At 35.1% G+C, this 25229-nt stretch overlaps 1 protein-coding gene across 3 annotated transcripts in view; it reads right to left on the bottom strand.

Moving 5' to 3' along the window:
• Nucleotides 1–25229, bottom strand: part of ABCA12 (ATP binding cassette subfamily A member 12) — a 180790-nt gene that overhangs the window by 56801 nt on the left and 98760 nt on the right. For all 3 annotated transcript variants that reach the window (XM_027122124.1, XM_027122141.1, XM_027122131.1), the window contains 9 exons: nucleotides 24676–24849; nucleotides 21472–21636; nucleotides 20936–21146; nucleotides 18964–19103; nucleotides 17093–17212; nucleotides 13871–13961; nucleotides 11547–11726; nucleotides 10640–10955; nucleotides 7796–7910 (listed from right to left, as the gene is read on the bottom strand). In XM_027122124.1, coding sequence (XP_026977925.1) covers nucleotides 7796–7910; nucleotides 10640–10955; nucleotides 11547–11726; nucleotides 13871–13961; nucleotides 17093–17212; nucleotides 18964–19103; nucleotides 20936–21146; nucleotides 21472–21636; nucleotides 24676–24849 — 1512 coding nt within the window. The remainder of the gene's footprint in view (nucleotides 1–7795; nucleotides 7911–10639; nucleotides 10956–11546; nucleotides 11727–13870; nucleotides 13962–17092; nucleotides 17213–18963; nucleotides 19104–20935; nucleotides 21147–21471; nucleotides 21637–24675; nucleotides 24850–25229) is intronic.

Raw genomic sequence — 25229 nt, 5'->3', positions numbered from 1 at the left:
TCAAGGAGGGAGTGGCAGGACATATTTAAAGTGATGAAAGGGAAAAACGTACCACCAAGATTACTGTGCCCAGCAGGGATATCATTCAGATTCAACGGAGAAACTAAAACCTTTACAGACAAGCAAAAGCTAAGAGAATTCAGCACCACCAAACCACCTTTACAAGAAATGCTAAAGGAACTTCTCTAGGCAGGATACACAAGAGAAGAAAAGGACCTAAAACAACAAACCGAAAACAATTAAGAAAATAGTAATAGGAACATACATATTGATAATTACCTTAAATGTAAATGGAGTAAATGCTCCAACCAAAAGACATAGACTGGATGAATGGATACAAAAACAAGACCCGTATATATGCTGTCTACAAGAGACTCACTTCAGACCTAGGGACTCATACAGACTGAAAGTGAGGGGATAGAAAAAGGTATTCCATGAAAATGGAAATCAAAAGAAAGATGGAGTAGCAATTCTCATATCAGACAAAATAGACTTTAAAACAAAGACTATTACAAGACACAAAGAAGAACACTACATAATGATCAAGGAATCAATCCAAGAAGGGATCAATCCAATACAATATGCATAAATATTGTAAATATTTATGCATCCAACATAGGAGCACCTCAATACATAAGGCAAATGCTAACAGCCATAAGAGGGGAAATCGGCAGTAACACAATAATAGTAGGGGACTTTAACACCCCACTTTCACCAATGGTCAGATCATCCAAAATGAAAATAAATAACGAAACACAAGCTTTAAATGATACATTAAAAAAGATGGAATTAATTGATATTTATAGGACATTTCAGCCAAAAACAACAGAATACACTTTCTTTTCAAGTGCTCATGGAACATTCTCCAGGATAGATCATATCTTGGGTCACAAATCAAGCCTTGGTAAACTGAAGAAAACTGAAATCATATCAAGTATCTTTTCTGACCACAACGCTATGAGACTAGACATCAATTACAAGAAATACTCTGTACAAAGTACAAACACATGGAGGCGAAACAATACACTACTTAATAACCAAAAGATGACTGAAGAAATCAAAGTGGCAATCAAAAAATTCATAGAAACAAATGACAATGAACACACGATGACCCAAAACCTATGGGATGCAGCAAAAGCAGTTCTAAGAGGGAAGTTTATAGCAATACAATCCTACATCAAGAAACAAGAAACATCTCAAAGAAACAACCTAACCTTACACTTAAAGCAATTAGAGAAAGAAGAACAAAAAACCCCCAAAGTTAGCAGAAGAAAGAAATCATAAAGATCAGATCAGAAATAACTGAAAAAGAAATGAAGGAAACAATAGCAAAAATCAATAAAACTAAAAGCTGGTTGTTTGAGAAGATAAACAAAATTGATAAACCTTTAGCCAGACTCATCAAGAAGGGAGAACACTCAAATCAACAGAATTAGAAATGAAAAAGGAGATGTAACAACTGGCACTGCAGAAATACAAAGGATCATGAGAGATTACTACAAGCAACTCTGTGCCAATAAAATGGACAACGTGGAAGAAATGGACAAGTTCCTAGAAAAGCAGAACCTTCTGAGACTGAACCAGGAAGAAATAGAAAATATAAACATACCAATCACAAGCACTGAAATTGAGACTGTGATCAATAACCTTCCAACAAGCAAAGTCCACGACCAGATGGCTTCACAGGCGGATTCTATCAAACATTTAGAGAAGAGCTAACACCTATCCTTCTCAAACTCTTCCAAAATATAGCAGAGGGAGGAACACTCCCAAACTCATTCTACGAGGCCACCATCACCCTGATACCAAAACCAGACAAAGAGGTCACAAAGAAAGAAAACTACAGGCCAATATCACTGATGAACATTGATGTAAAAATCCTCAACAAAATACTAGCAACAGCACATTAAAAGAACCATACACCATGATCAAGTGGGGTTTATCCCAGGAATGCAAGGATTCTTCAATATACACAAATCAATCAATGTGATACACCATATTAACAAATAGAAGGAGAAAAACCATATGATCACCTCAATAGATGCAGAAAAAGCTTTTGACAAAATTCAACACCCATTTATGATAAAAACCCTCCAGAAAGTAGGCATAGAGAGAAATTACCTAAACATAATAAAGGCCATATATGACAAACCCACAGCCAACATGGTCCTCAATGGTGTAAAACTGAAACCATTTCCAGTAAGATCAGGAACAAGACAAGGTTGCCCACTCTCACAACTATTATTCAACATAGTTTTGGAAGTTTTAGCCACAGCAATCAGAGAAGAAACTGAAATAAAAGGAATCCAAATTGGAAAAGAATAAGTAAAGCTGTCACTGTTTAAAGATGATATGATACTATACATAGAGAATCCTTAAGATGCCACCAGAAAACTTCTAGAGCTAATCAATGAATTTCGTAAAGTAGCAGGATACAAAATTAATGCACAGAAATCTCTTGCATACCTATACACTAATGATGAAAAATCTGAAAGAGAAATTAAGGAAACACTCAAATTTACCACTGCAAGAAAAAGAATAAAATACCTAGGAATAAACCTACCTAAGGAAACAAAAGACCTGTATGCAGAAAACTATAAGACACTGATGAAAGAAATTAGAAATGATACAAACAGATGGAGAGATATACCATGTGCCTGGACTGGAAGAATCAAAATTGTGAAAATGACTATACTACACAAAGCAACCTACTGATTCAATGCAATCCCTGTCAAACTACCAATGGCATTTTTCACAGAACTAGAACAAAAAATTTCACAATTTGTATGGAAATACAAAAGACCCCATATAGCACAAGCAATCTTGAGAAGGAAAAATGGAGCTGGAGGAATCAGGCTCCCTGACTTCAGACTATACTACAAAGCTACAGTCATCAAGACAGTATGGTACTGGCACAAAAACAGAAATATAGATCAATGGAACAGGATAGAAAGCCCAGAGATAAACCCATGCACATAGGTCACCTTATCTTTGATAAAGGAGGCAAGAATATACAATGGAGAAAAGACAGCCTCTTCAATAAGTGGTGCTGAAGAAACTGGACAGCTACATGTGAAAGAATGAAATTAGAGCACACCCTAACACCATACACAAAAAAGAACTCAAAATGGATTAAAGACCTAAATGTAAGGCCAGAGACTATAAAACTCTTAGAGGAAAACATAGGCAGAACACTCTGTGACAGATCACAGCAAGATTCTTTTTGAACCACCTCCTAGAGAAATGGAAATAAAAACAAAAATAAACAAATGGGGCATAATGAATCTTAAAAGCTTTTGTACAGCAAAGGAAACCATAAACAAGACGAAAAGACAGCCCCCAGAATGGGAGAAAATATTTGCAAATGAAGCAACTGACAAAGGATTAATCTCCAAAATTTAGAAGCAGCTCATGCAGCTCAATATCAAAAAAACAAACAACCCAATCCAAAAATGGGCAGAAGACCTAAATAGACATTTCTCCAAAGAAGATATACAGATTGCCAACAAACACATGAAAGGATGCTCAACATCATTAATCATTAGAGAAATGCAAATCAAAACTACAATGAGGTATCACCTCACACCTGTCAGAATGGCCATAATCGAATAATCTAGAAAGAATAAATGCTGGAGAGGGTGTGGAGAAAAGGGAACCCTCTTGCACTGTTGGTGGGAATGTAAATTGATACAGCCACTATGGAGAACAGTGTGGAGGTTCCTTAAAAAACTAAAAATAGAACTACCATATGACACAGCAATTCCACGAATGGGCATATACCCTGAGAAAACCATAATTCAAAAAGAGTCATGTACCGCAATGTTCACTGCAGCTGTATTTACAATAGCCAGGATATGGAAGCAACCTAAGTGTCCATCGAAAGATGAATGGATAAAGAAGATGTGGCATATATATACAATGGAATATTACTCAGCCATGAAAAGAAACGAAATTGAGTTATTTGTAGTGAGGTGGATGGACCTAGAGTCTGTCATACAGAGTGAAGTAAGTCAGAAAGAGAAAAAGAAACACTGTATGCTAACACATATATATGGAATCTTAAAAAAATAAAAATAGTTATGAAGAACCTAGTTGCAGGACAAGAATAAAGATGCAGACGTAGAGAATGGACTTGAGGACATGGGGAGGGGGAAGGTTAAGCTGGGATGAAGTGAGAGAGTGGCATGGACTTATATATATTATCAAATGTAAAATAGATAGCTAGTGGGAAGCAGCTGCATCGCACGGGGAGATCAGCTCAGTGCTTTGTGACTACCTAGAGGGGTGGATAGGGATGGTGGGAGGGAGATGCAAGAGGTAGGGGATATGGGGATATATGTATACATACAGCTGATTCACTTTGTTATACAGCAGAAACTAACACAACATTGTAAAGTAATTATACACCAATAAAGATGCTAAAAAAAAAAGAATAAATTAGCATTCAAAAAAAAAGAACAGGGCTTCCCTGGTGGCGCAGTGGTTGAGAGTCCGACTGCCGATGCAGGGGACACGGGTTCGTGCCCCGGTCAGGGAAGATCCCACATGCCGCGGAGCGGCTAGGCCTGTGAGCCATGGCCACTGAGCCTGCGCGTCCGGAGCCTGTGCTCCGCAACGGGAGAGGCCACAACAGAGAGAGCCCCACATACCGCAAAAAAAAAAAAAAAAAAAAAAAAAAAGAAGACATAAAAAATTGCCTCAAGTGACGCACCACAGGACTACAGACTCTTGCATAATTCTTGGTAATCTGTCTGCCGACCACAGATATTTTAGGCTACCTGTCTGAACTGAGAGAGAGGACAACTCCAAAATTTTGTCTCCAAAACAATATAAACAATGAAGTCCCCATAAATGACTTATATTAGAACAAATAGATGAAACCAATCATGAAACTGAGAACATAATGTGAAAAACAACTCTTCGGTGTGATATAAAATCAACTTTTGTACAGACTTAGTATTTTAATTTTAAAAAGCAAGGAATGCAGAATAAAACTCAATTGCAAGACATTTTGAAATAGTTTTGTTTTTTAACTACAGGCTTAATTTTATCAATAAACTTATTGGGCATCAGTATTTGTGCTAAATTTCTTTAATAAGTTAAAGGAGTTTACTAGAACCATACGATAACAAGTTCAAAGGTGAATGGCTTCACTGAATTAGCAAGTGACCTGGTTTCTCTGCCTAGCTGTGACAACAATTACAGAAGGAAAAATGTTTTGTTTGTTTGTTTCCTTTTTTATTCAATTGGGAAAAGGAAGACGAGAATGGACAGATTTAGATCTTAGTAAATATTAAAATGGTAATATTAAAAAGTGGTCTTGAGTCGCTGGTAACCTAAGAGTTTATCCACCATCATCTTCAATAGTCGTTAGGAGTCTAGGCTACTAAAATAAAATTGTGAGAGAGAAGGTAGCTATGACATGGAAAATAATTGGTCAGAAGTCCAGACACTTGAGTTTTAGACCCAGATCTACCATTAACTAGCCCATAGTGTTCATCAAGTCACCTCTCACTTTCTAGGCTCAGATCTATCATCTTTAAAAAGGAGGAGGTTAGTTTAGAACTGCTGGCAGAGGAGGGAGGCTGAGCAGGGGCATTAGAAATATTCTACTCATTGCACACCAGCTTCCATCAACCCATCTCACGAATAGACCATATTCCTTTAAATCTAGGACACTGCTAATTTTAAGATATGTCATTATTTTACATACCACCAAGAAAGAAAAATCACTGCCAAATAAATTATGACGGGCTATCAAATACATCTCCATTTCAGAGGCTTTAAAATGTGAAAAAAAATCATTCTTAGAATTGATAAAGAAATGAATAATCGAATATCTCTTCTGTTCTGGCAGTGAGAAAGTACATTCTGGAAATATAATGCTGAATGAAGTCTAGATGACAAGACTCAGAGAGTTTAAGGGACTGGGCCCAAGTGAATATGAACTGGAAGACTCAAAGCCTTATTTTCTGCTTCGAAGTTCAGTGATCTTCCACTATGTAACTTTGACCCCCAAGACCAGCTAGTTAAGTTTTGAAAGTAGATGCCTGCAAAATGAAGACACAGAGCTACCAAACAGAAACTGGTTCATTGTTAAAAATGTCTTTTCATGTCTTCTATTGAGAAAAACTCTTTATTGTGTTTTGATGTTTTCTGATGACATCCACAGATGCATTCAGAGAGTACTATTTATTTATTTATTTATTTATTTTTTGGCCATGCCATGCAGCATGTAGAATCTTAGTTCCCTGACCAGGGATCAAACCTGCTCCCCCCTGCATTGGAAGTACAGAGCTCTAACCACTGGACCACCAGGGAATTCCCCAGAGAGTACTGTTTTCAAACCAAAATAATACAGAATGCATGTATTTTACATATACGTATATAATATATACATAATAGACATATCACAACACATATATACACACACACATAATTATATTTACTTATATTTTTAAGGTAGATTATTTATTGTGCTGTAGAAAAGAACTCAGTTTCTATCACAGTTTTCTATTTCAAAGTTTTCCTTTAATTTGTAAAGATTCACTTCTGAGTACCAGGAACCTGACAGAGAAATATAAGGTAGGAGCTTGCAACCAAAGTTATGGTCCAGGGCATGGATTCGAGTTTCTAAATTGGGGTTAAGAAAACATTGTACACAGTCCTGAAAACAATGGGGCTCAAACCAGTTGATGAGACTTTTACCAAATTATAACTGAAATATAAAAATGCAGCTGAAGATCACCCAGAATTCAAATAGGAAAGGTAAAAAGTGTGGGTTCAAACTCTAGGACAACCCTGGAAGTCTGATGTTGAGCTGACAAAAACATAAAGCAGTAATTTGTACTTTGTAAGGAGAAATAATCAATTGCCTAAAAGCACTGGCAAAGTAAGTCTGAAAAGTACAATTGGGCTAACAGGTTACTCTAACCTCATTGTTTCAGATTGTCAGCGAGGCCTGCAATAATTATTGTCCCTCAGTTTTGAAATGTTTCTGCTATTTTGTCACTTCATGAGTGAGTGTAAAGAATGGGCTCATTACAGGATTAGCAGATAAAATTATTTCTACTGTAATACAATCAAAAAATCACACAATGCTTTTTCATAAATTCTAAAAAGAAGTGAGATATTTTGGATTTGGGGATAATGATGAAGAATATGCTCAAGAAGAGATCATGCTTCACATCCCAGGTCCTGTCTTTCATCATCATATTATTAACCTAATCAGTAGCATAACATGAAATTCTTAGTCTCTATAAATCACAAGTCAGTGAAAGAGAACTGAAGGAGACAAGGTATACTGGAAAGAGAATTTGCTTCTTGAGAGCTGAAACAAGCCATATGTCTCTGTCCACATCCAAATCTGTATCTATCTATATCTATGTCTATATCTATATATCTATATCTTCATTTGGACTCTTTAGTTACTATGCCAACAATTTTCCTGCCTTAATAGTTATTATTGTTATTATTTAAAATTCTTTTGTTAAATCCTAAGTCCTACAGGTAACTTCTTGGGCAAAAATTACTGTTAGGATCATAAATCGTACTTAGATTTTATTCAGAATTATTCAGATTTCGTTTTTCAGAAGCATTTATAAAATAACTTCTACACAACTTTTTGAGAAGACAGAATATTGCCGTACCAGCTGCCTTAATGTTTCATAATATATTTTTCCATCTAATTCACCAGGTATGGGTCAGGCTTTCTGAGTTTGCATAGGTATGACGAAAATCATGGTAATTAATTATATCCGTGTACAACTTATTTAATAACAGATTCTCAACATACCTCATGAAGTCGGAGGTCTTTCTCATAAACAAGTTTTTTCACAAATGCAGCTATAAATATAACCCAGGCAACCATGAGCACGATTGGAAGGGAATAAGAGACACTGGTTAGGAAGCTGTAAGGAAAAACAAAAACAAAAACAAAAATCCAGTGACCAAAATGAATGTCACACTTGCAGATTTTAATATATAAAGAACACACTCCCTTCCTACATTGAAATTATACTCCTGTTCTGAAATTGAGACTAATTATTATTATGACTCTTTCATTTATGAAGTGTGAAGCTGACTTAACAGTAAGTGCATGATTTTCTTGCCATACTGCTGCAAGAGTAAAACAGTTCTGGATTGTTAGATAAAATTGCCAAATCGTTTAAAGGGTGTTTGTGTATGTCCTGTTCAGGAAAATGATTATTATACAGATATAACTGCAAGGCTCTAAGCCCTTCTGTCTAAACTAAATTCTTATCTAAAAGGCAGATTTAAAATTACATGATGATTGGTTTACCTAGCTAAAAGTATATCTTCTCAAATTACTGTATTTATCTACTCTTTGGAAGCTCATAGTTATTATTAAACCAAATTTCCCAAAACGAAATAGAATGAAACTCAAAATCATTTGATTTAAAATGCAAAGAACTCGGATTCCTCAAAATAATGCTCTAGGGGATGTTTCATAAACAGTATAGAAATGTTTTTTCTGGTAACTAGAGGGTTGCTGGAAGACTTCATTGGGCCCTAAATAGATTCCTGAATGGCTGGCCCATAGTACCTGAATGTTCAAATGCAGTGTTTCTCAACGTTGAGCAATGCATCGAAATCACCTGAAGGGCTTTTTAAAACAGATTCTGGGCTCCAACCATGAGCTTCTGATTTATTATATCTGAGATGGGGTTTGGAATCTGCATTTTAAACAATTTCCCAGGTGATGCTGATGCTGCTGGTCTGGAGACCACACTCTAAGAACCATGATTGTGACATTAGCCACCAACTATGGGCTAAGGCAAAGGAGTAGTTTTCAATGAGAGAATCTCTAAATTGATCTGTTTTACATATTAGGCTCCACTGAAACTTTCACTTGCAGAAATGTCCCAAGGCCATTTTCTTTTTAATCTATAAGGCCAAGGAATTACCTTCAAATTCTCCATGAAAGATGCAAATATTTATGGAACATGACATCACCAGCATTCATTTTCACTTTAGCATCAGAAGTGTATCACCAACAGAGATATGAAGGATTTTTTAGTGGGGGAGAAGTGAGGGTTGGGGCCACATCCAATTTTTTTGGTTCCTGGGAAACTGGCAAGGGGGAAGCACTTAAAGAATATTTGTTGAATGAATTTTGTCTTGGATCAGGTCCAGCCTTGATGCTGTTTCTGGCCCTGGAATTAGGCAAAGGCCTTCATTCATTAATAACAAATCCCCGCTAATGTTTCTTCCAAGTGACTGTGTATTTTAGGTTTGGTATAGTATGAAACAGAAAATTCTGGTATTGTAATTAATGGACCAATGCAGTACCAGCTACTCAACTTCAGGCAATTTACTTGGATTTCAATTTTTTCATCTGGAAAGCGTGGCTGATAATATCTGCTCTCACTTTATGAGGTTGTTTGGTGCAACAAATGAAATAATATATGTGAAAGCACTTTGTATGCAACAAAGAGTTTATATGGGTACATTAAGGCATTATGTTCATACTCCCATGAAGAATGCAGAGTACAGTTACTTTACTCTTAAAAGAAACATCCAGGTAACTACCATCCTAGGTATTAAAATTTACAAGGGGAAGGAAGTCAGAAGGAAAATAGATGAGAATTTTCATTTAATTGAAACCACAGGTCTTTACTATTCATGCAAGCCATTTCAGTTCACACATGGTTTAGGCAACAAGGTCCTGACTGGCTTCTACAATAAGTAGCTAACCTTGACAACCTGCTGACGGATCATCACCTGTCTTCTCGTATCACTGCTGCACAAACAGCTACATAACCTCATCTCTACAGCTCTTGAAGCAGTCAAAGGAGACAGAAGCATTGATAGAAACAGAAAAAAAAAAAATCCAGACCCATCTCAATTGTATATAAACTGCAATAACTGGGCTGAACAACAAGCACAATTCATTTAAAGTAATATTCAGCCTCAAGCTTTTGTGTAGAATGAGCTTGAAAAACTTAGCCCACCACCCTTATTTTCTTACTGTGGTCAGAGTGGAAGAACCATTCAGTGCTACCCTACTGGCAAATTTCTTGAATATTCAAATTCAGTTGTCTAAAAGCATGATCTTTACATTTTTTGTTCATTTAGCAAAACCATTTTAGATAAAGATTCCTACCAAGTGGACTGAGAATACATAAGATAGTTTCAGATAGCACAATATTTATCATAGAGAGTTGATCAATAACGTTTTATTAATTTTCTTCTGTAAAATTGATCCTACACTCACGTATTTCTAATTAAATTTGAGAGTTGGAAGGGATTTTAAGATTGTTTTGTTTAACATCCTTATTTGATTAGAGAAAAGGAAAACCAGTTGAGAGTGGGTAACATCAGAATCATGCTGCAATGCACTCAAGTCTGGAGTCCAGCTCTCTTAATTTGGGGGCCAAAGGACTTGGAAGGCTAAGGATTATATTAAAGAAAACATGGATCATTTAGTAAGAACTTTAGCATCGTTTGGGTAGCGATGGGCAGCTCTAGTGAGCTGTGCCCTATACTGTGGATCTTTCCCTTGAAACAAGCATTTGACAAAGGTTTGGTGAACGTTATTCCTTTCATGTGACACATGTGAATGAATTCTAAAAAAAGGGGTTGATTATTTAAAATGCCTGGAAGTGCATGGACTTACTTGTCTTTCATGTAGCAGGGATAAGGAATTGCTTGGACCTGGACTGCTATTTCCTGGGAGTTCCTTCCAGTCTGCAATTCAACGACTGCTCTTTCAATACTATCCTGTAAGTAAATAAAAGCCCTGCCATAGATCTGGTTGTTTGACGGAGAATTGTGTGGCCCTGGGGCCCATATCTTGGTTCTTATGCTTCTTGTGGTCTGTGAGGTCTTGAGACTCATGCGGATGGTATATTTTACAACAGGAGGAAGAGAGACGTTTTCAGAGTCATAGCGTCTGTGCTGGCTGCTATCAGAAGGAAGCTTAAAAATAACACCTAAAAATAAAATGGCAACAACATCAGAAGGTTATTTTATGGTTGACATTATTCATTGTTTGGAGGGTACACATAGGGGGCAGCCAAACAGGCAACTGACTTAGTAATGTGACAGTAAGGTCAGACTTCTAATTTACAGAAAAGATGGCTAACTGAAAGTGACAACCTCAGAGACTCAAAGCAGGAGTTTGAGAAGATAATCACAAACTAAGTGGCCAGATTAAATATATCACTCTAAGCCACTTACTGAAATTAACCACACACACACACACATACATACACACACACACACAAATGAATAAGAATAACCCTGACTGATTATGAGGATGGACTCAACTTCATCCTGTAACTATGTAATCCTTTACAGTTTTAATTTTAACCATACCAACAAAATTACACATATTGAAGGCTCCTCAATCAATACGGTTGGTTGCCTACATGAAAGGTTCTCATTTCTAAGGACATCAGAGGGGACAGTGTCCTCCCTCCACCCCCAACTACTGTTTTGAGTTCTGGATGAAAGAAGTGAGGGAAGAATTTGGCCAATTTTAGTACAGAGAGAAGCTCAAATTCTAGTAGAATAACACTTACTTCCAAAGAGTTCATTGCTTTTGTGGAGTCTTTTAGCCTCTCCTTCCATTTCATCTATGCTTTCTGCTGCCTGAATACGGTCATATAATATACAGGAGGAAATATTTACTGTCAGGGAAGACAGTGTGGTAAGATGATCAATGAGGTCAATGCCGTTCTCTAATTTTAGCCTTAGAATATCTAAAGAGAAAAAAACAGACATAAAGCATATTATAATGTTGTGTTATAATGTTGTTTCTAGTAGTAACAGGACAAAATACTGATTTTTTTGGTAAGTAGTAAACCTTAAACTAGATTATAAATAATAAGAACTTGTAGAATTTACTCTAAAAATATCTAGTACTCTATATCTGGGAAAATGTAGCCAGTCGTGCAAATGTTCACTGAGGAGAATGTTGAACTAGTTACAGACACAGTAAACCCAAGTACAAAGAACGGTACAAAGTAATTCAGAAGTATATTCTGCTACAATTTAATTAACCAAAGACTAAAGGTGAATAATTTTTAAAAATCTATCTGCATTAGTTAGGAAGAAAACTATAAACTAGAGGTGAAGCATTTGAATAAACAGAAATTCTTGCTTTGTTAAGGGAATGTAGATGTAAGAATTTAAGCAAGGAAAGTCTATGCAGAGTGTGTAGAACAAATAAATGACATCATTCAGTCAGTTGTGATACAGAATCATTTCTCAGGTGACAATCTATGCCACACAGTTACAACTTTCTAATACTGTTTGACTTAAAACCTTATGTGAGCTATCTCTATTCGTAACTGTATTAATCTAGATAAAATGATCAAGATATTTTTTCAGGTAAGTACTCTGGAAGAAAGAGGATTTAATTGCTCTTCAATTTCATGATTCCTTATGAGGAAATCAACTGAGACAAAGGGTAAATATAAAATTGCAAGTTAATAAATCACTTGGCCAATTAAATTTTCACTGACTTGATCACCATGAATACTGAGAAGGCTGTGATATCATAAATCCCTCTTCACTGAACCCAAACATGTCTCTACCATCATCCAACAGAAGACTAAATTTCTCACAGAGGGCAACTTCTTAAATGCACCTCTCATTAGAATTTAAAATGAAATGTTTTGCTTCATATAGACATTGGTGGGGGAGGGGTAAAATTGTGGTTGAACAGTGGCCTCCAGCGGCCACTGGAAATCAACATAACAGCAAAGGATTCTTCAGAAATGCTGGTAGATAGAGCTATGAAGAGTCAGTGCTCCCCAAATCCAAACTATAAAACCTCTTTGATACTAAGTTAAATATACAATTACACAAACAGTAAGTCTCACTGCTGTAGTCATTTTAACCTTCTTTTAAATTCTAAAACTCATCTCCTATATCGAAAGTTAGAAAAAAAAATCTATATAGGAAATTTGTAGTTTATCCCTGATATTTTGATCAAATGTTTCCTTACCCAAATGATAATTTTAGAGAATAAATCACTAACATCTTTCTTTAATCAAACAGGGTTGACTATCATAAAGTACATAAAATTATACAGAATATAAATGTAGGCATAATTCCTCCCCACTGGTTTACAACCTAAATCACATAAGTCCCAGTAGCACTGGGGAGGAGGAGGGGCATTTGCTCTACTGCGGTCAAATTCTGATGCTTTCAATCCCTTCCTCTTACCCATGGTTGCATAGCAACAGGGAATCAGATACAGACTGAATTAGACATCTTGCATCCCTTGCATGTTGAAGGTGGGGATGTGGCAGAGGGAATGCATAAGTTCAGACAGCTTTCTTTGATCCTCTTCTGCCTGTTCCTTTTAAATGATCATGAGAGGAGAAGCCGACCTTGAATAGTGATTTAGGTTTATTTTCGTTTGAGTCTCTGCATTGCTTTTGTTTTGTTTTTGCTAACTCTATAACTTCTTTTGGTTACATTCTGAGTTAGTCAAAGTGATACTAAGGCCAGTGGAGATAAAATTATAAATGTAGCCAGAAATAAACCATTTCATCTTCTTTTGTCCTTAAAGACTTGCTTTTCATCAAGTTACCCCAAAAAAGTGTCCTCCTGTAGCAACCTACCTGTGATTGAAGGACAAGCTGCATTTACACGGAATATATTGCATTATAATTATTGAAACTAACTACAGGCACTAGGTATCAAAATAATCATTACTACTTGTAACTGTACAACTAACTAGGAAGAAGATGGATAGATATATCCAGGATTTTACTTTTCTTAGGATAACTAGATAGAAAGCAAATACAGAAGAAAAGGAAAAGAAGATCTTATATGGCACAATGCTTTTCACATTTCTGACATGACAAGTAAATAAAAGTTTTTCTGGACTCACCGAGTTCATCCATCTGTTTCAAGAGTTCAACAGCGTCAAGTCCCACGGAGAATTTTACAAAAACTTGCACAAAGGGGTTTCTTAGAGTATTCTAATAATATAGGGAATCAGTTTCAGTACAAAAAGGAAACATGTTTAATCGTTGTCTCTCTAATAACACCACAGTGAAATGAGGTACCACTACTGGGCATTTTCAATGCACCATTTTGCAAAGGCTCCCAACTGATTAGTATTCTAGTCCTACTACTTCCTAGCTCAGAGGTTTTCAGCAAGCACTCAGCCTCTTCCAGCTTCAGGTTACTTTTCTGTAAAGTGGTATCTAATCAGATTAGTCAAATGTAAATTATTATGGTATTGTTTTATACTGTAATAAGTGCAGCTATGTGAACATGGAAAAATAAACTGATGATAAAACTTTACATGGAGTAACTCATGGAAAGACTGAAAATTTTAAAAAAAAGTGCTTTAAAAATATAAAGGCTTTTGTAGCTATCTTGCAAATTAGGAGACATAAATTCTACCACTGTAGTTGTCTACTAGGTAATACTTATTGAGATTTTACTAAGTGCTGGGCACTGTCTAATAGAGTTTACCTTACCTTGATTTTCTCACTTAGTTTTCAATAATACCTAGAGGTAAGTACTATTATTATCCCCAGCTAATAGAAGACAAGGCTAGGGCCCAAGAAGCTATGTAAATTTCCCTAAGGATGCACAATTAATAAGGGTCGAAAGGAAAGTTGAAGAGAGAGACTTCACCTTGATTAAAGAAATGTTTATTCATCTTGTGTGTAAATTCATGGCCTAGTTTTTTTGTGACCCAGGCTTAAGTTGTTCTCCCTTTAGAGGACAGTTCAGTACTACTTATTATTCTGTCCTTCTACCAATATCTTGTTTTGTTATCATGGAGATAAATGATTAAGAATAATATGTATTAATAGAGCATATATATAATAGAATTAATTTGCTAAATCTATAGTTGCTGAGGAGTCTAAGAGTAGTTGGTAGCATGAAGACAGATGGCTATTATGCAGCTATACACTATGATAACCCAAGTTCTTTAAAATCTAACTATTTACCAGGAATTAATTTGCACATTATAGAAAATCTGAATCAGAACGTTACTAGTAAGGAAAGCACTGTGTTAGTTGCAATTCAGAGATGATCCATCTAACTCTATTTCCATTCTCTTATCACTCCTGTTATAATCAATCCTGCCTATAATATGTATTATTTTCAAATGCTTCCACAATATGATCTTCACAAGTCTGTGAAGTGATTATCAATGGACCCATTTTAGAGTTTCATAAACTGTAGCAAGTATTTTAAGTCATTTGCCTAAGAGTTCACAATGGCAAAGCCAGGTCATGTGCTAAAAGCTTGAAGTTTCAAATTCTGTACACATTTTCAGAAATAAGTTTTCTCAATAATTGAGAACAAGAACTTATTTTGGTCTAGAACAAAATAAAGATACTCCCATTAGATGATGATCCCTTTATGGACATGGTCATAGCATTTCTTCTTAGCAAATTACTGTACTTTGGAACTGCTATGCACAGATAATGTTCTTTCTTAATTCACTGCTTTAGCCAACAAAACTTTCCTTAATGAAATAATATGTGTAGGATATTTATCTGTTCACAGAAAAAAAGTTTTAGGAGAAAAGAGCAATTTTCCACTGAGGAAAACACATGTGTCAAAGGTACCGTCCATGTAGCCTTTGTTATCTGAGATTCACTAAAAAAGGCCACTTAAAATATCCATTTGTGATTACCAGAGGTAGGGGGTGGGGAGATGGGGAATTGGATAAAGGTGGTCAAAAGGTAGAAACTTCCAGTTACAAGATTAATATGTACTAGGGATGTAATCTACAACATGATAACTATAGTTAACACTGCTGTATGACATATAGGAAAGCTGTTAAGAGAGTACGGCCTGAGAGTTTTCATCACAAGAAAATTTTTTTTCCTTTTTTTTTGTTATCTATATGAGATGATGGATGTTAACTAAACCTACTATGGTCATCATTTCATAATATGTATATATCAAACCATCATGCTATATACCTTAAACTTATACAGTGGTATATGTTAATTATTTCTCAGTAAAACTGGGGTGGGGGGGGACTGAGATTTAATCAAGATAGTAATGTGCTCAAGATCAGAGAAGAGTAGAATATTAAAATAAATGGACATGCTTAATATTAGAACTAAATTTAATAGTAAGTTGTGGGGAAGATCTTTGATGAAAAGTTTATTTTGTATTAATTGTGTTAAATATCTATTTTAGAAATTAATTTTATCATTTATAACAAAATTCAGGTTGTAATTGTAACTATGCATTAATTGATAGTCAAAACAAAGACTGAGTAAAGCATCTTTTGTGTATAACTTTTCTAACAAAGTTGTATGACACAAATTCTTTGTTCTGTTTAACTTTTTGAGCATGATTATAAAGAAGGGCACTTTTGTTGCTGCAAAAATCTTCTAGGGCTCCATCAATTTTCCAAGGGCCTCTCTCAAGTCTTTGAATACACAAGCCATACTCTCTTGAAGTTCCTAAGTTGGCACCATTCCTGAAAATTTTCTCTTCTCCTATTGATAATGGGTCTAACTCTGCTGCTTGATGTTTAGCTGCCAATAGCTCTCTTTGTGATTGGAACATTTCCCCACACTACTTGCATCCTTTTCAGAAAACCCTGCATCTTTTATGGGAATTGAAGATTATACTTTTCAAGTAGTGTGTATTGGATTTGAGTTGCACTGTCAAATCTTTAACCTAAAATAGAGTGTCAAATGTTTCGACGAAAGAACTCCCTAGATTTAACATTCTTCTTCAGAATATTAGTATTTTAGGAATTTTGGTTCAGTTAAAATAGCAAAACATAACCTAGAGAAATAAAATAAGCATTTTTTAAGTAGTTTTTATTGCATTTAATTTTGGAAAATAGATTTACATCACTAGTTATGCCTCAGGATCAACTTGTAAAATGATTCATCTCTGAATTACATACAGAGAAACTGTGGTATAAGAGGTGAGGATGGTTACAAACGTAAGTGACAGATCTGTTATCCTGTCTCAGATCTGCTCTCTGGAGCAGAGGCAATTTTAATCTGTTGAATATGGATTCTAAGTTACTATCTGCCCATTCACATAATGATGGTGATTAAAATCTCAAAGAATTACAATTCGTACAAAAGTGAATAACAGAACCATCTCCTACCTGGAGAATTGGAATCGTCTGGTTTAACAGGTGGAAGGAATTCATGAAAAATGGTGACTTATCCACCCACTCTTGAGATTTTTCTTTTAATTCTGCCAGCTGCCTCAGAGTTACATTAGACTTGAAGAAAAAGAAACAAATCTGGTCCGTTAGTATTTTTCCTATATTTCAAAAAGGTATCTTATGGTTGTTTTGTTACATAATTTCAAGAAACAGTTCTAAAAAGTAGAGTTAGTAGAACATTGTCAGAAATTTCCCATATGGTCAAAAGTTTTTAAGTGGCAGCTTTTATAGGATCGAGATCACTTATAAAAATTCTGGAAAATCTAGGGTTTACTTCATGTCCACAGAAAATTTACAGCCAAAAAGCATGTCTTCTGGAATTCTCACAAGTTACCCATTTTTACCAATGGTAGAGTTTACTACTAAAGAAACATTCTAGTTCAAGGATATAAGAAGAATACTTTCATGAATTGCTGGTGGATGTATATAGTTTTTTTGGGAAAGCAATCTGACAATAGTCATTAAAACAGAATATAATATCCTTCAATCCCTCAATCTTGAACATTCACCTCTGTGAAATAAAAATACCACTGTGTAAAGTCATAGGCACAAAAGTAGTTGTTGCCACATTGCTTACATGAGCAAAAAAACAAAAGCAAACACTAGAAACAAAAAGAATGTCCAACAATTGAGGATTGGCTGAGTAAGTTCCATAGTATAAAAAAATTTACAATCTTCAAAAAGAATGAATAAACTAAATCTATTGAATAGGAAGAATTTCCACAAGGTATTGCTGTGTGACTAAAGTAATATGCAGAAAAGTGTTATAATGAAACCTCATTTTAATAATGCAAACAATGACCATTCTGCATATGAATGTGCATACAGTATAATAATATATAATGGATTAGAGGAATGCACATAAATTATAGAAAGCCACATCCTTGAATGCTAACATTCATTAGTTTACATGAAAGGAAGAGTAGGATCAAGCAGGGAGAAAAATAGGTGAGAGTCAAAGCAAAAAGAAAAGAAAAAAAAAAGACTGCACTTAGAAAATAAGCATTTAATGACTTCATTTATGCAAAATTATGTAAAAGTGTGTAGTCAATAAAGCAAATAAGGTGTTAAAACACAAACAGTGAAAACAAAGATCATTCTAGAAATCAGTGATGACTTCATGTTTATTTTTATATAAACCTAAAACTAATTTATATTTATATAAACTATAGTTTAATGACCAAGTAATGGTAAAAAAGAGTTTTGTTTTTTTTTTAACTTTCACTCTATCATTTTAAAAGCATCAAGTTTATAATTCAAATCACTAAAGCCAACTTTAAAAGTGAGAGAGAAATGCTATTATGGTTATATTAGGTAGGTGATAAGTATAGTTACTATTAATAATGTCTTTCTCAACACCTATCCTCTATATAAGATATTAAGTTGTACAACCAAATATGAAGCCAATAATCTATAATTTATCAATTGTTTTTGTTCAAACTAGTTATATAGTGCCCAATATTGTTTTTTCTAGTGCCATTATTTTTACATACTTTGAAACTTAGATGCTAGTTGTAGAAAAATTTTCTGCTTTTGGAGATAAATTGAAAAATCTGAGCTCTTGCTCCAACTAACTTCATTCTCAAGTGTTAACAAAGTTCATTCCTCTTCAAGGAGCTACCACCCAATCTACATTGTTTACACATATACAGGCAGAAGTTGAGAATTGTTAAGAGTTTCAGAAAGCCAAAGGTAATAGTATGTAGGCTATAAAGAAGTCTGAGCCAGCTAGACTAAATTTGGAAGCTGACTACTTTAAAAATCATCTTAATACTCAAGATAGAAACTTCGAGTGATAATGGTCAAACCTTTTCCATTATTGCCTTTGTGATGGGGGTATATGGTGCGTACAAAATCCTTCCCAACAACATGGGTTTCAAGAAAGCCCAAATCACAGGTCCGGCAGGCATATTAATGATGTCTTTATAAAGAGAAAAGCAAAATGGTGCTGGAAAGAAAAAGTGTAATAAAACCATTTAATACATGCATTTAAAATCTATTCATGGTAAACTGACAAATATTATTGTTATAGCACCCCAAAATACATGCCTTATACTTCCTTTGTTATTAACAAATGTGACGCATCTGGTATCAAAGTAAGAAAGCATAGTAACAAATCTTTTTTAGGTGTAACAGTTTAATCCGATAAGCAAGTGAATAGTAAGTGATGGCATTTTGCCAAGAGGAGTTAGAAAGGTTGAAAAGCATATTTCAGAATGTCTTCCAACAGATATTCCTCACCAGCCCTTAATTTTTAAAAATATGCAAAAGTTTGCTATTGTACTAGATACATAAGAGCTGTCCAATAAATGTTTCTTGAATGAATAAAAAGATGCATAAATGCATCAATCCAATTGCTATATTAAACATCCCTATATTGTTTGGTAAAGCTCAGCCAATCATATTTTACATCTCAAAACTCACAGATCAAGTAAACAGCTTTGATGTGCCACTGAACATTTATAGTTCTGCTGCATTCATGAAGCTCTTCTGTGTGTGATACAAATTTCTAATTCTAAAAAGTTAAGAAAAAATATTGACCTGAGCAGATTTAAGGCACATCATTTTATCATTTACTGGCAAGGTGTAGTGGTTAAGAGGCTAGACTTTGCAGCAGACTGCCTGGGTTCAAATCACAGCTTTGATACTTTCATGTTGGACAGTGGTGTCCAGGTTACTTGATCGCTTTGTGCCTCATTTCCCTTACTAAGATGCAGCTATAGTAGCACCTACCTCATAGGTAAGTGAAGAGTGAATGAGTTGACATGCAGAACATGCTTGATGTGTGGTTAAGTGCTGTATGAGTGCTTTCTTGGGGAAAATTAATGTCTCATTTATTACAAAAAGCTAAGATTACAGCTCAGCATTAAAAAAAACACCCGATTAAAAAATGGGGAGAAGACCTGAATAGTCATTTTTCCAAAGAGGAAATGCAGATGGCCAACAGGCACATGAAAAGATGCTCAACATGGCTAATCATCAGGCAAATGCAAATCAAAACCCAATGAGATATTACCTCACGTCTGTCAGAATGGCCATCATCAAAAAGAACAAAAATAACAGATATCGGTGAGGATGTGGAGAAAAGGGAACCCTCGTGCTCTGTTGGTGGGAATGTAAATTGGTGCAGCCACTGTGGAAAACAGTACAGAGTTTTTCTCAAAAAAACTAAAAATAAAACTACCATATGCACTTCCACTCGGGTATATACCCAAAGAAACCAAAAATGCTAATTAGAAAAGACTCATGTACCTCAATCTTCATAGCAGCATTATTTACATTTGCCAAGATATGGAAGCAGCCTAAGTGTCTAACAACAGATGAATGGATAAATAAGATGTGGTGTGTGTGTGTATATATATATATATATATATATATAAAATGGAATATTAGTCATAAAAAAGAATGAAATTTTGCCATTTGCAACAACGTGGATGGACTTGGAGGGCACTGATGCTAAGTGAAATAAGTCAGACAAAGACACATACTGTATATTACTTTTATGTGGAATCTAAAAAATACAACAAACTAGTGAGTATAACAAAAAAGAAACAGACTCACAGATAGAACAAACTAGTGGTTACCAGTGGGGAAAGGGAAGGAGGGAGGGGCAAGATGGGATAGGGGACTAAGAGGCACAAACTATTACGTATAAAAGAAGCTATAAGGATATATTGTACAATACAGGGAATACAGCCAATTGAAAAAAAAAAGGCCAAGATTTAGCAGACCATGTTGTCAGGAGGCGACATTCCCACACTGATTTTGAAGTGTACTCACTGGCATGTAAGGGAATTCCATATTTTGCAGCAATTTGCTCTTTACTTAATTTATAAGTCAAAAAATCCTTGGTGTGGTTGCCTCCCTGCCTCTGAGAAGAGGGCAGCATGGCAACTAAATATTCAGTGGTAATTCCTTGGGAGCACAGTGCTTGGGAAATGGTACTAAATGATCCTTGTGGAGTGTTTAGCCGGTTGTTTCTGTACATTGCCTGTGAGATAAAAATACATGATTTATTAACATTATATGAGCTATCAATGCTATTGAAAACAATATAGAAGAAAACCTGATAATGCTTAGACGATCCTTATAATTCCACAATTCCTTTAAAACATGTATCCCAAATGTACATGTACGACACTAAACTTCTCCAATTTAAGTGGCAAAAACTTTTGCCAGAGTAGAAGAGTTTTTCTGTAAGTGATTTTTGTCAATGTACTATATTTGTAGCTGAATGTATTATAACTAATCTCAAATAAAAGTTAAGATGACAAAAGGAATTTTCCAGCAGGAATATTACTGGGTGACTTTTCTACCTGTGTTAATGGAAAACTTCTGGACAGGTGCATTTGTTTCAGGGATCTCATTTTGTCTAGCAGCGGTCGTGTGACAGAAGCCATCTGATTGAGAATCTCCTTTAGCCTTATGAAGAGTTCTATCATCTTTTCTACTGGCTTTTGATTTTCCCTAGGGAAAAACACCTGACAGGAACAGCAACAACAAAAAAAGAAATTATTTTTGTGGAGAAACTGGAACCCTCACACACTGTTGGTGAAAATATTAAAAGGTACAGTCACTTTGGAAAACATTTTGGAAGTTTATTAAATAGTTAAACATAAATTTACCATACAACCAGAAATTGGATTCCTAGGCACTTACCCAAGAGAAATGAAAAAACATGTCTACACAAAGATTTGTATGGGAACGTCTATAGCAGCATTACTCACAATAGCCAACAAGTGGAAACAATCCAAATGAATGGATAAACAAAATTTATATCCTTAAACTGGAATATTATTTGGTAAAAGAAAGAAATTACTTACTGACACATTACAACATGTATGAAACTCAAAACATTATACTAAGTGAAAAACTACACACGAAGACCACATATTGTACGATTCAATTTAAATAAAATGTCTAAAAAGGCAAATCCATAGAGACAGAATAGATTAGAGGGTGCCTGTGCTAGAGGTCAGAATGAAAATTGACTGTAAATGGACACAAGGCTTCTTTTTGGGTTGACAGAAATGTTACAAAATCAGATTGTGGTAACGGTTGCACAGTTCTATAACTTACTAAAAAACCCATTAAATTGTACACTTAAAATGAGTGAATTTTATAACATAAAAATAATACCTCAATAACTTTGCCAAAAATAAATGATTTTAAAAGTCAGAAAGGCAAATGTCAATTACGTAATTCTTCATGTACGCCATTATTCAAAAATCATATAATGTGCTCCTTAAAATCAGAAAAGCTCTGTCAAAAAGCTCATGTGGTCTATCAGGTTTAATCATAATCCCCTAACGTATTTCTGTTGCAGGAAGAAACACTGAAAATATTTTTTAAATTAAAATTTTAATTTTATTCTCTCATTCACTCAATTATTCAACAAACGTTAACTGAGTGCCTATTATGTTCCCAGCACTGGGTGAGGTGATGGGTACGAGGTGATGGGTACAGTGGTACACAAACTGGCATCGTCCTTCCACTCAGGGAGTTTTGTAATAATAGGAGAAACAGATATGAAACAAATCAATGAACAAAAAGCTGGGGAATATGAGGAGGTAGGGAGTTTAGCTAAGAAATCAAAAGAAGTCTTTCCAAGATGACACCCCAAAGGGGAGAAAGAACAAACCATAGGAGGAATAGGGAGAGGAAGGTAATAGACAGAGGGGGAAAGATTTGTGAGGTTCATGAAGAGGGAAAGCTCTTGGTGTGTCCAAGGGGGGTCAAAGACCACTATATGAGGACAAGATTCATTTGGAGAAATATCACAAAGACAGAGCTGTCTCAATAACACAGCTATTAATTGCAATCAGATTTTTCTAAATCAGATTCAACATTTTAATTTTTCTTCCAGTTCTGCCAAAATTCTAGGAATTCTGACACTGATTTGAAATAAACTAATGATGAGAAATTTTTATTATTTTTACTTGCAATACCTAAAAGAATTAGGAATGGTCTTCTGCTTGTAAAATGCACATACTTATTTACTATACTCAACAAGAAATAGTTGGTTTGATATATGCTCTGCAGAGACATTGTAAGATAAGGATTAAAATTTTAGATAAAAAAATTAATAATATCAATTCATATGCATTTTAAGTTATGTAAAATAAATATTCATTTAGTTAATGGTTATTTGCTAAGTTCTTCTATGGGCCAGGCACTGTTCTTGGCATTTGAAATGTTTCAGTGAACAAAAAGGCCCTTGTGGAGCTTACACCAAATAAAGGTAGACAGAAAATAAACAACAAAAGTGAATACTAAATAAAATACATAGTATGCTGGAAGTGTAACAGAAAACAAACAGAGCATCGAAAGGAGGTTTGAGAGGGCTATAGATGAAAGTTGGTTGCATTTTAAGTAGGATTGTCAGAGTATCTTATTAAGAAGGTCAATATTGAGTAAAGACACATAGTGCAGCAAATCAGATGAAGGGCATGGCCTGGAGTGGTCCCATGCAGCAGCCGTGGGCCCAAGGAGTAGCCACGTAGGAAATGGGATTTTAGAAATAAGGAGAGGTTGTGCAGGCCCTGGGGCCCCGGCAGGATTTGAGGGTTTGCTGGAATAAAATGAGGAGCCACTGGGGAAGGTGTTGAGCAGAGGAATGACATAATACAATTTAAGTTTTAAAGGGATCACTCTTGCTGCTCAGGGAGTGGTGGGGACAAGTGTGGAGGCAAGGGAGGCCAGTTAGGGGGCCACTGCAGAATATAAGGGTCGGATAATGATGACTTTGAACAGGATTATTTGTAACTAGTCCTAAAATGCCTTCATCCCCTTTGCTGAAATGCATCAACAACCTAAGTCAGCCGTGTTGCTTCTGGTTTTTCTTACTTTAAAGAGAAAAACACTTTTTTTTCAGTGTTTTCAATAACATGTAAATAATTTTGACCTAGTAGAGATCTGGGTGGATATAGGTGTTTAATTTTCCTATGTTTATATTTTTGTTTCAGTTTTTTATTCACTAAGTACTTATAAAGCATCTAGTTATTGCAAGCTGGAGTTACTGCTGACTTTGCAGCTCTAATAATGACCACTGTTTTGTTGTACTGGATAAATAATGGTAGCCTCTATCAAAACCTGATGAAGAAAACACAAAAAGTACTTTTTTAAATACCCAAAAAAACCTTGATTCTTTTACTTGAAAATGAAAAACTTTGTTCTAATCTTTATTTTTATCCCGCAAAATTAATGTGCATTCACTTTTTTAAAAAGTTATTATAACATTTGTATTTCATACTCTAGTATAGTGTATATTAAATTTAATTCCTGGTCTTGGATATACAAATTGAGAGTTAATAAGGTCATAATATTAATTTCCTCATCTATTAAATATGCAAATTTACAATATATGATCGCTAAGGTCCCACTTAGCTCTAAAATAAAGCTATAATTCCAAAAGCTCTATAAATGGATCACATTCCTTATAGTATCAGGGAGCATACAGGTATAATCAATTTTTTATATTATACTATAAATATTAAAATATTTCATCAATAGCAACTTGCCTTGTATGTGAAGTTGTAAATGTCTAAGTAGTGCAGAAGAGTGAGTCCAATGAGGTAAGACAGACGGGATCTCTCTGGAAGAGGTATGTTGCAGAATTCCTTCATTGCATCTTCCAATTTGGGACTGGTCACATTAGCGTCACAGGAATGCCACCAGAACACACTAGAAATAATCTACAAGTTGGAGGAAGAAAAATATGTTAGCTGTGAATCCTCTGAATCCACCTGTCCATTTTGAGAGGTTTTCTTATACTTTTAGACTTCATTTAAAAATAACATAAATTATACTCAAAATCATAAAATTTTTTGGTTTAAAGCACTAATTACTATCAATACACCTAGAAAAAGTCCATAGTTCACTGGAAAGCTTAAGAAGTAAGATGGGAAAAGAGACAGAAAAAAATCCATAATGATTCCCATATTTCTTGCTTGAACGACTGGGTGAATGATGACACCAAGAAAGAAAATTGGTTTGGATTGTTTAGGAAAATTACTAGTTTAAGACTTTTGCTCTCTCGGGAATTCCCTGGTGGCGCAGTGGGTAAGAATCCGCC

This window comes from Aethalodelphis obliquidens, unplaced genomic scaffold, assembly GCF_003676395.1.
Source record: "Aethalodelphis obliquidens isolate GAN/ISIS:26980383/991018 unplaced genomic scaffold, ASM367639v1 scaffold2, whole genome shotgun sequence".
NCBI classification, from domain to species: Eukaryota; Metazoa; Chordata; class Mammalia; order Artiodactyla; family Delphinidae; genus Aethalodelphis; species Aethalodelphis obliquidens.
The sequence above is the reverse complement of the archived record's forward strand: the minus strand, read 5'-3'. Positions and strand labels throughout refer to the sequence as shown.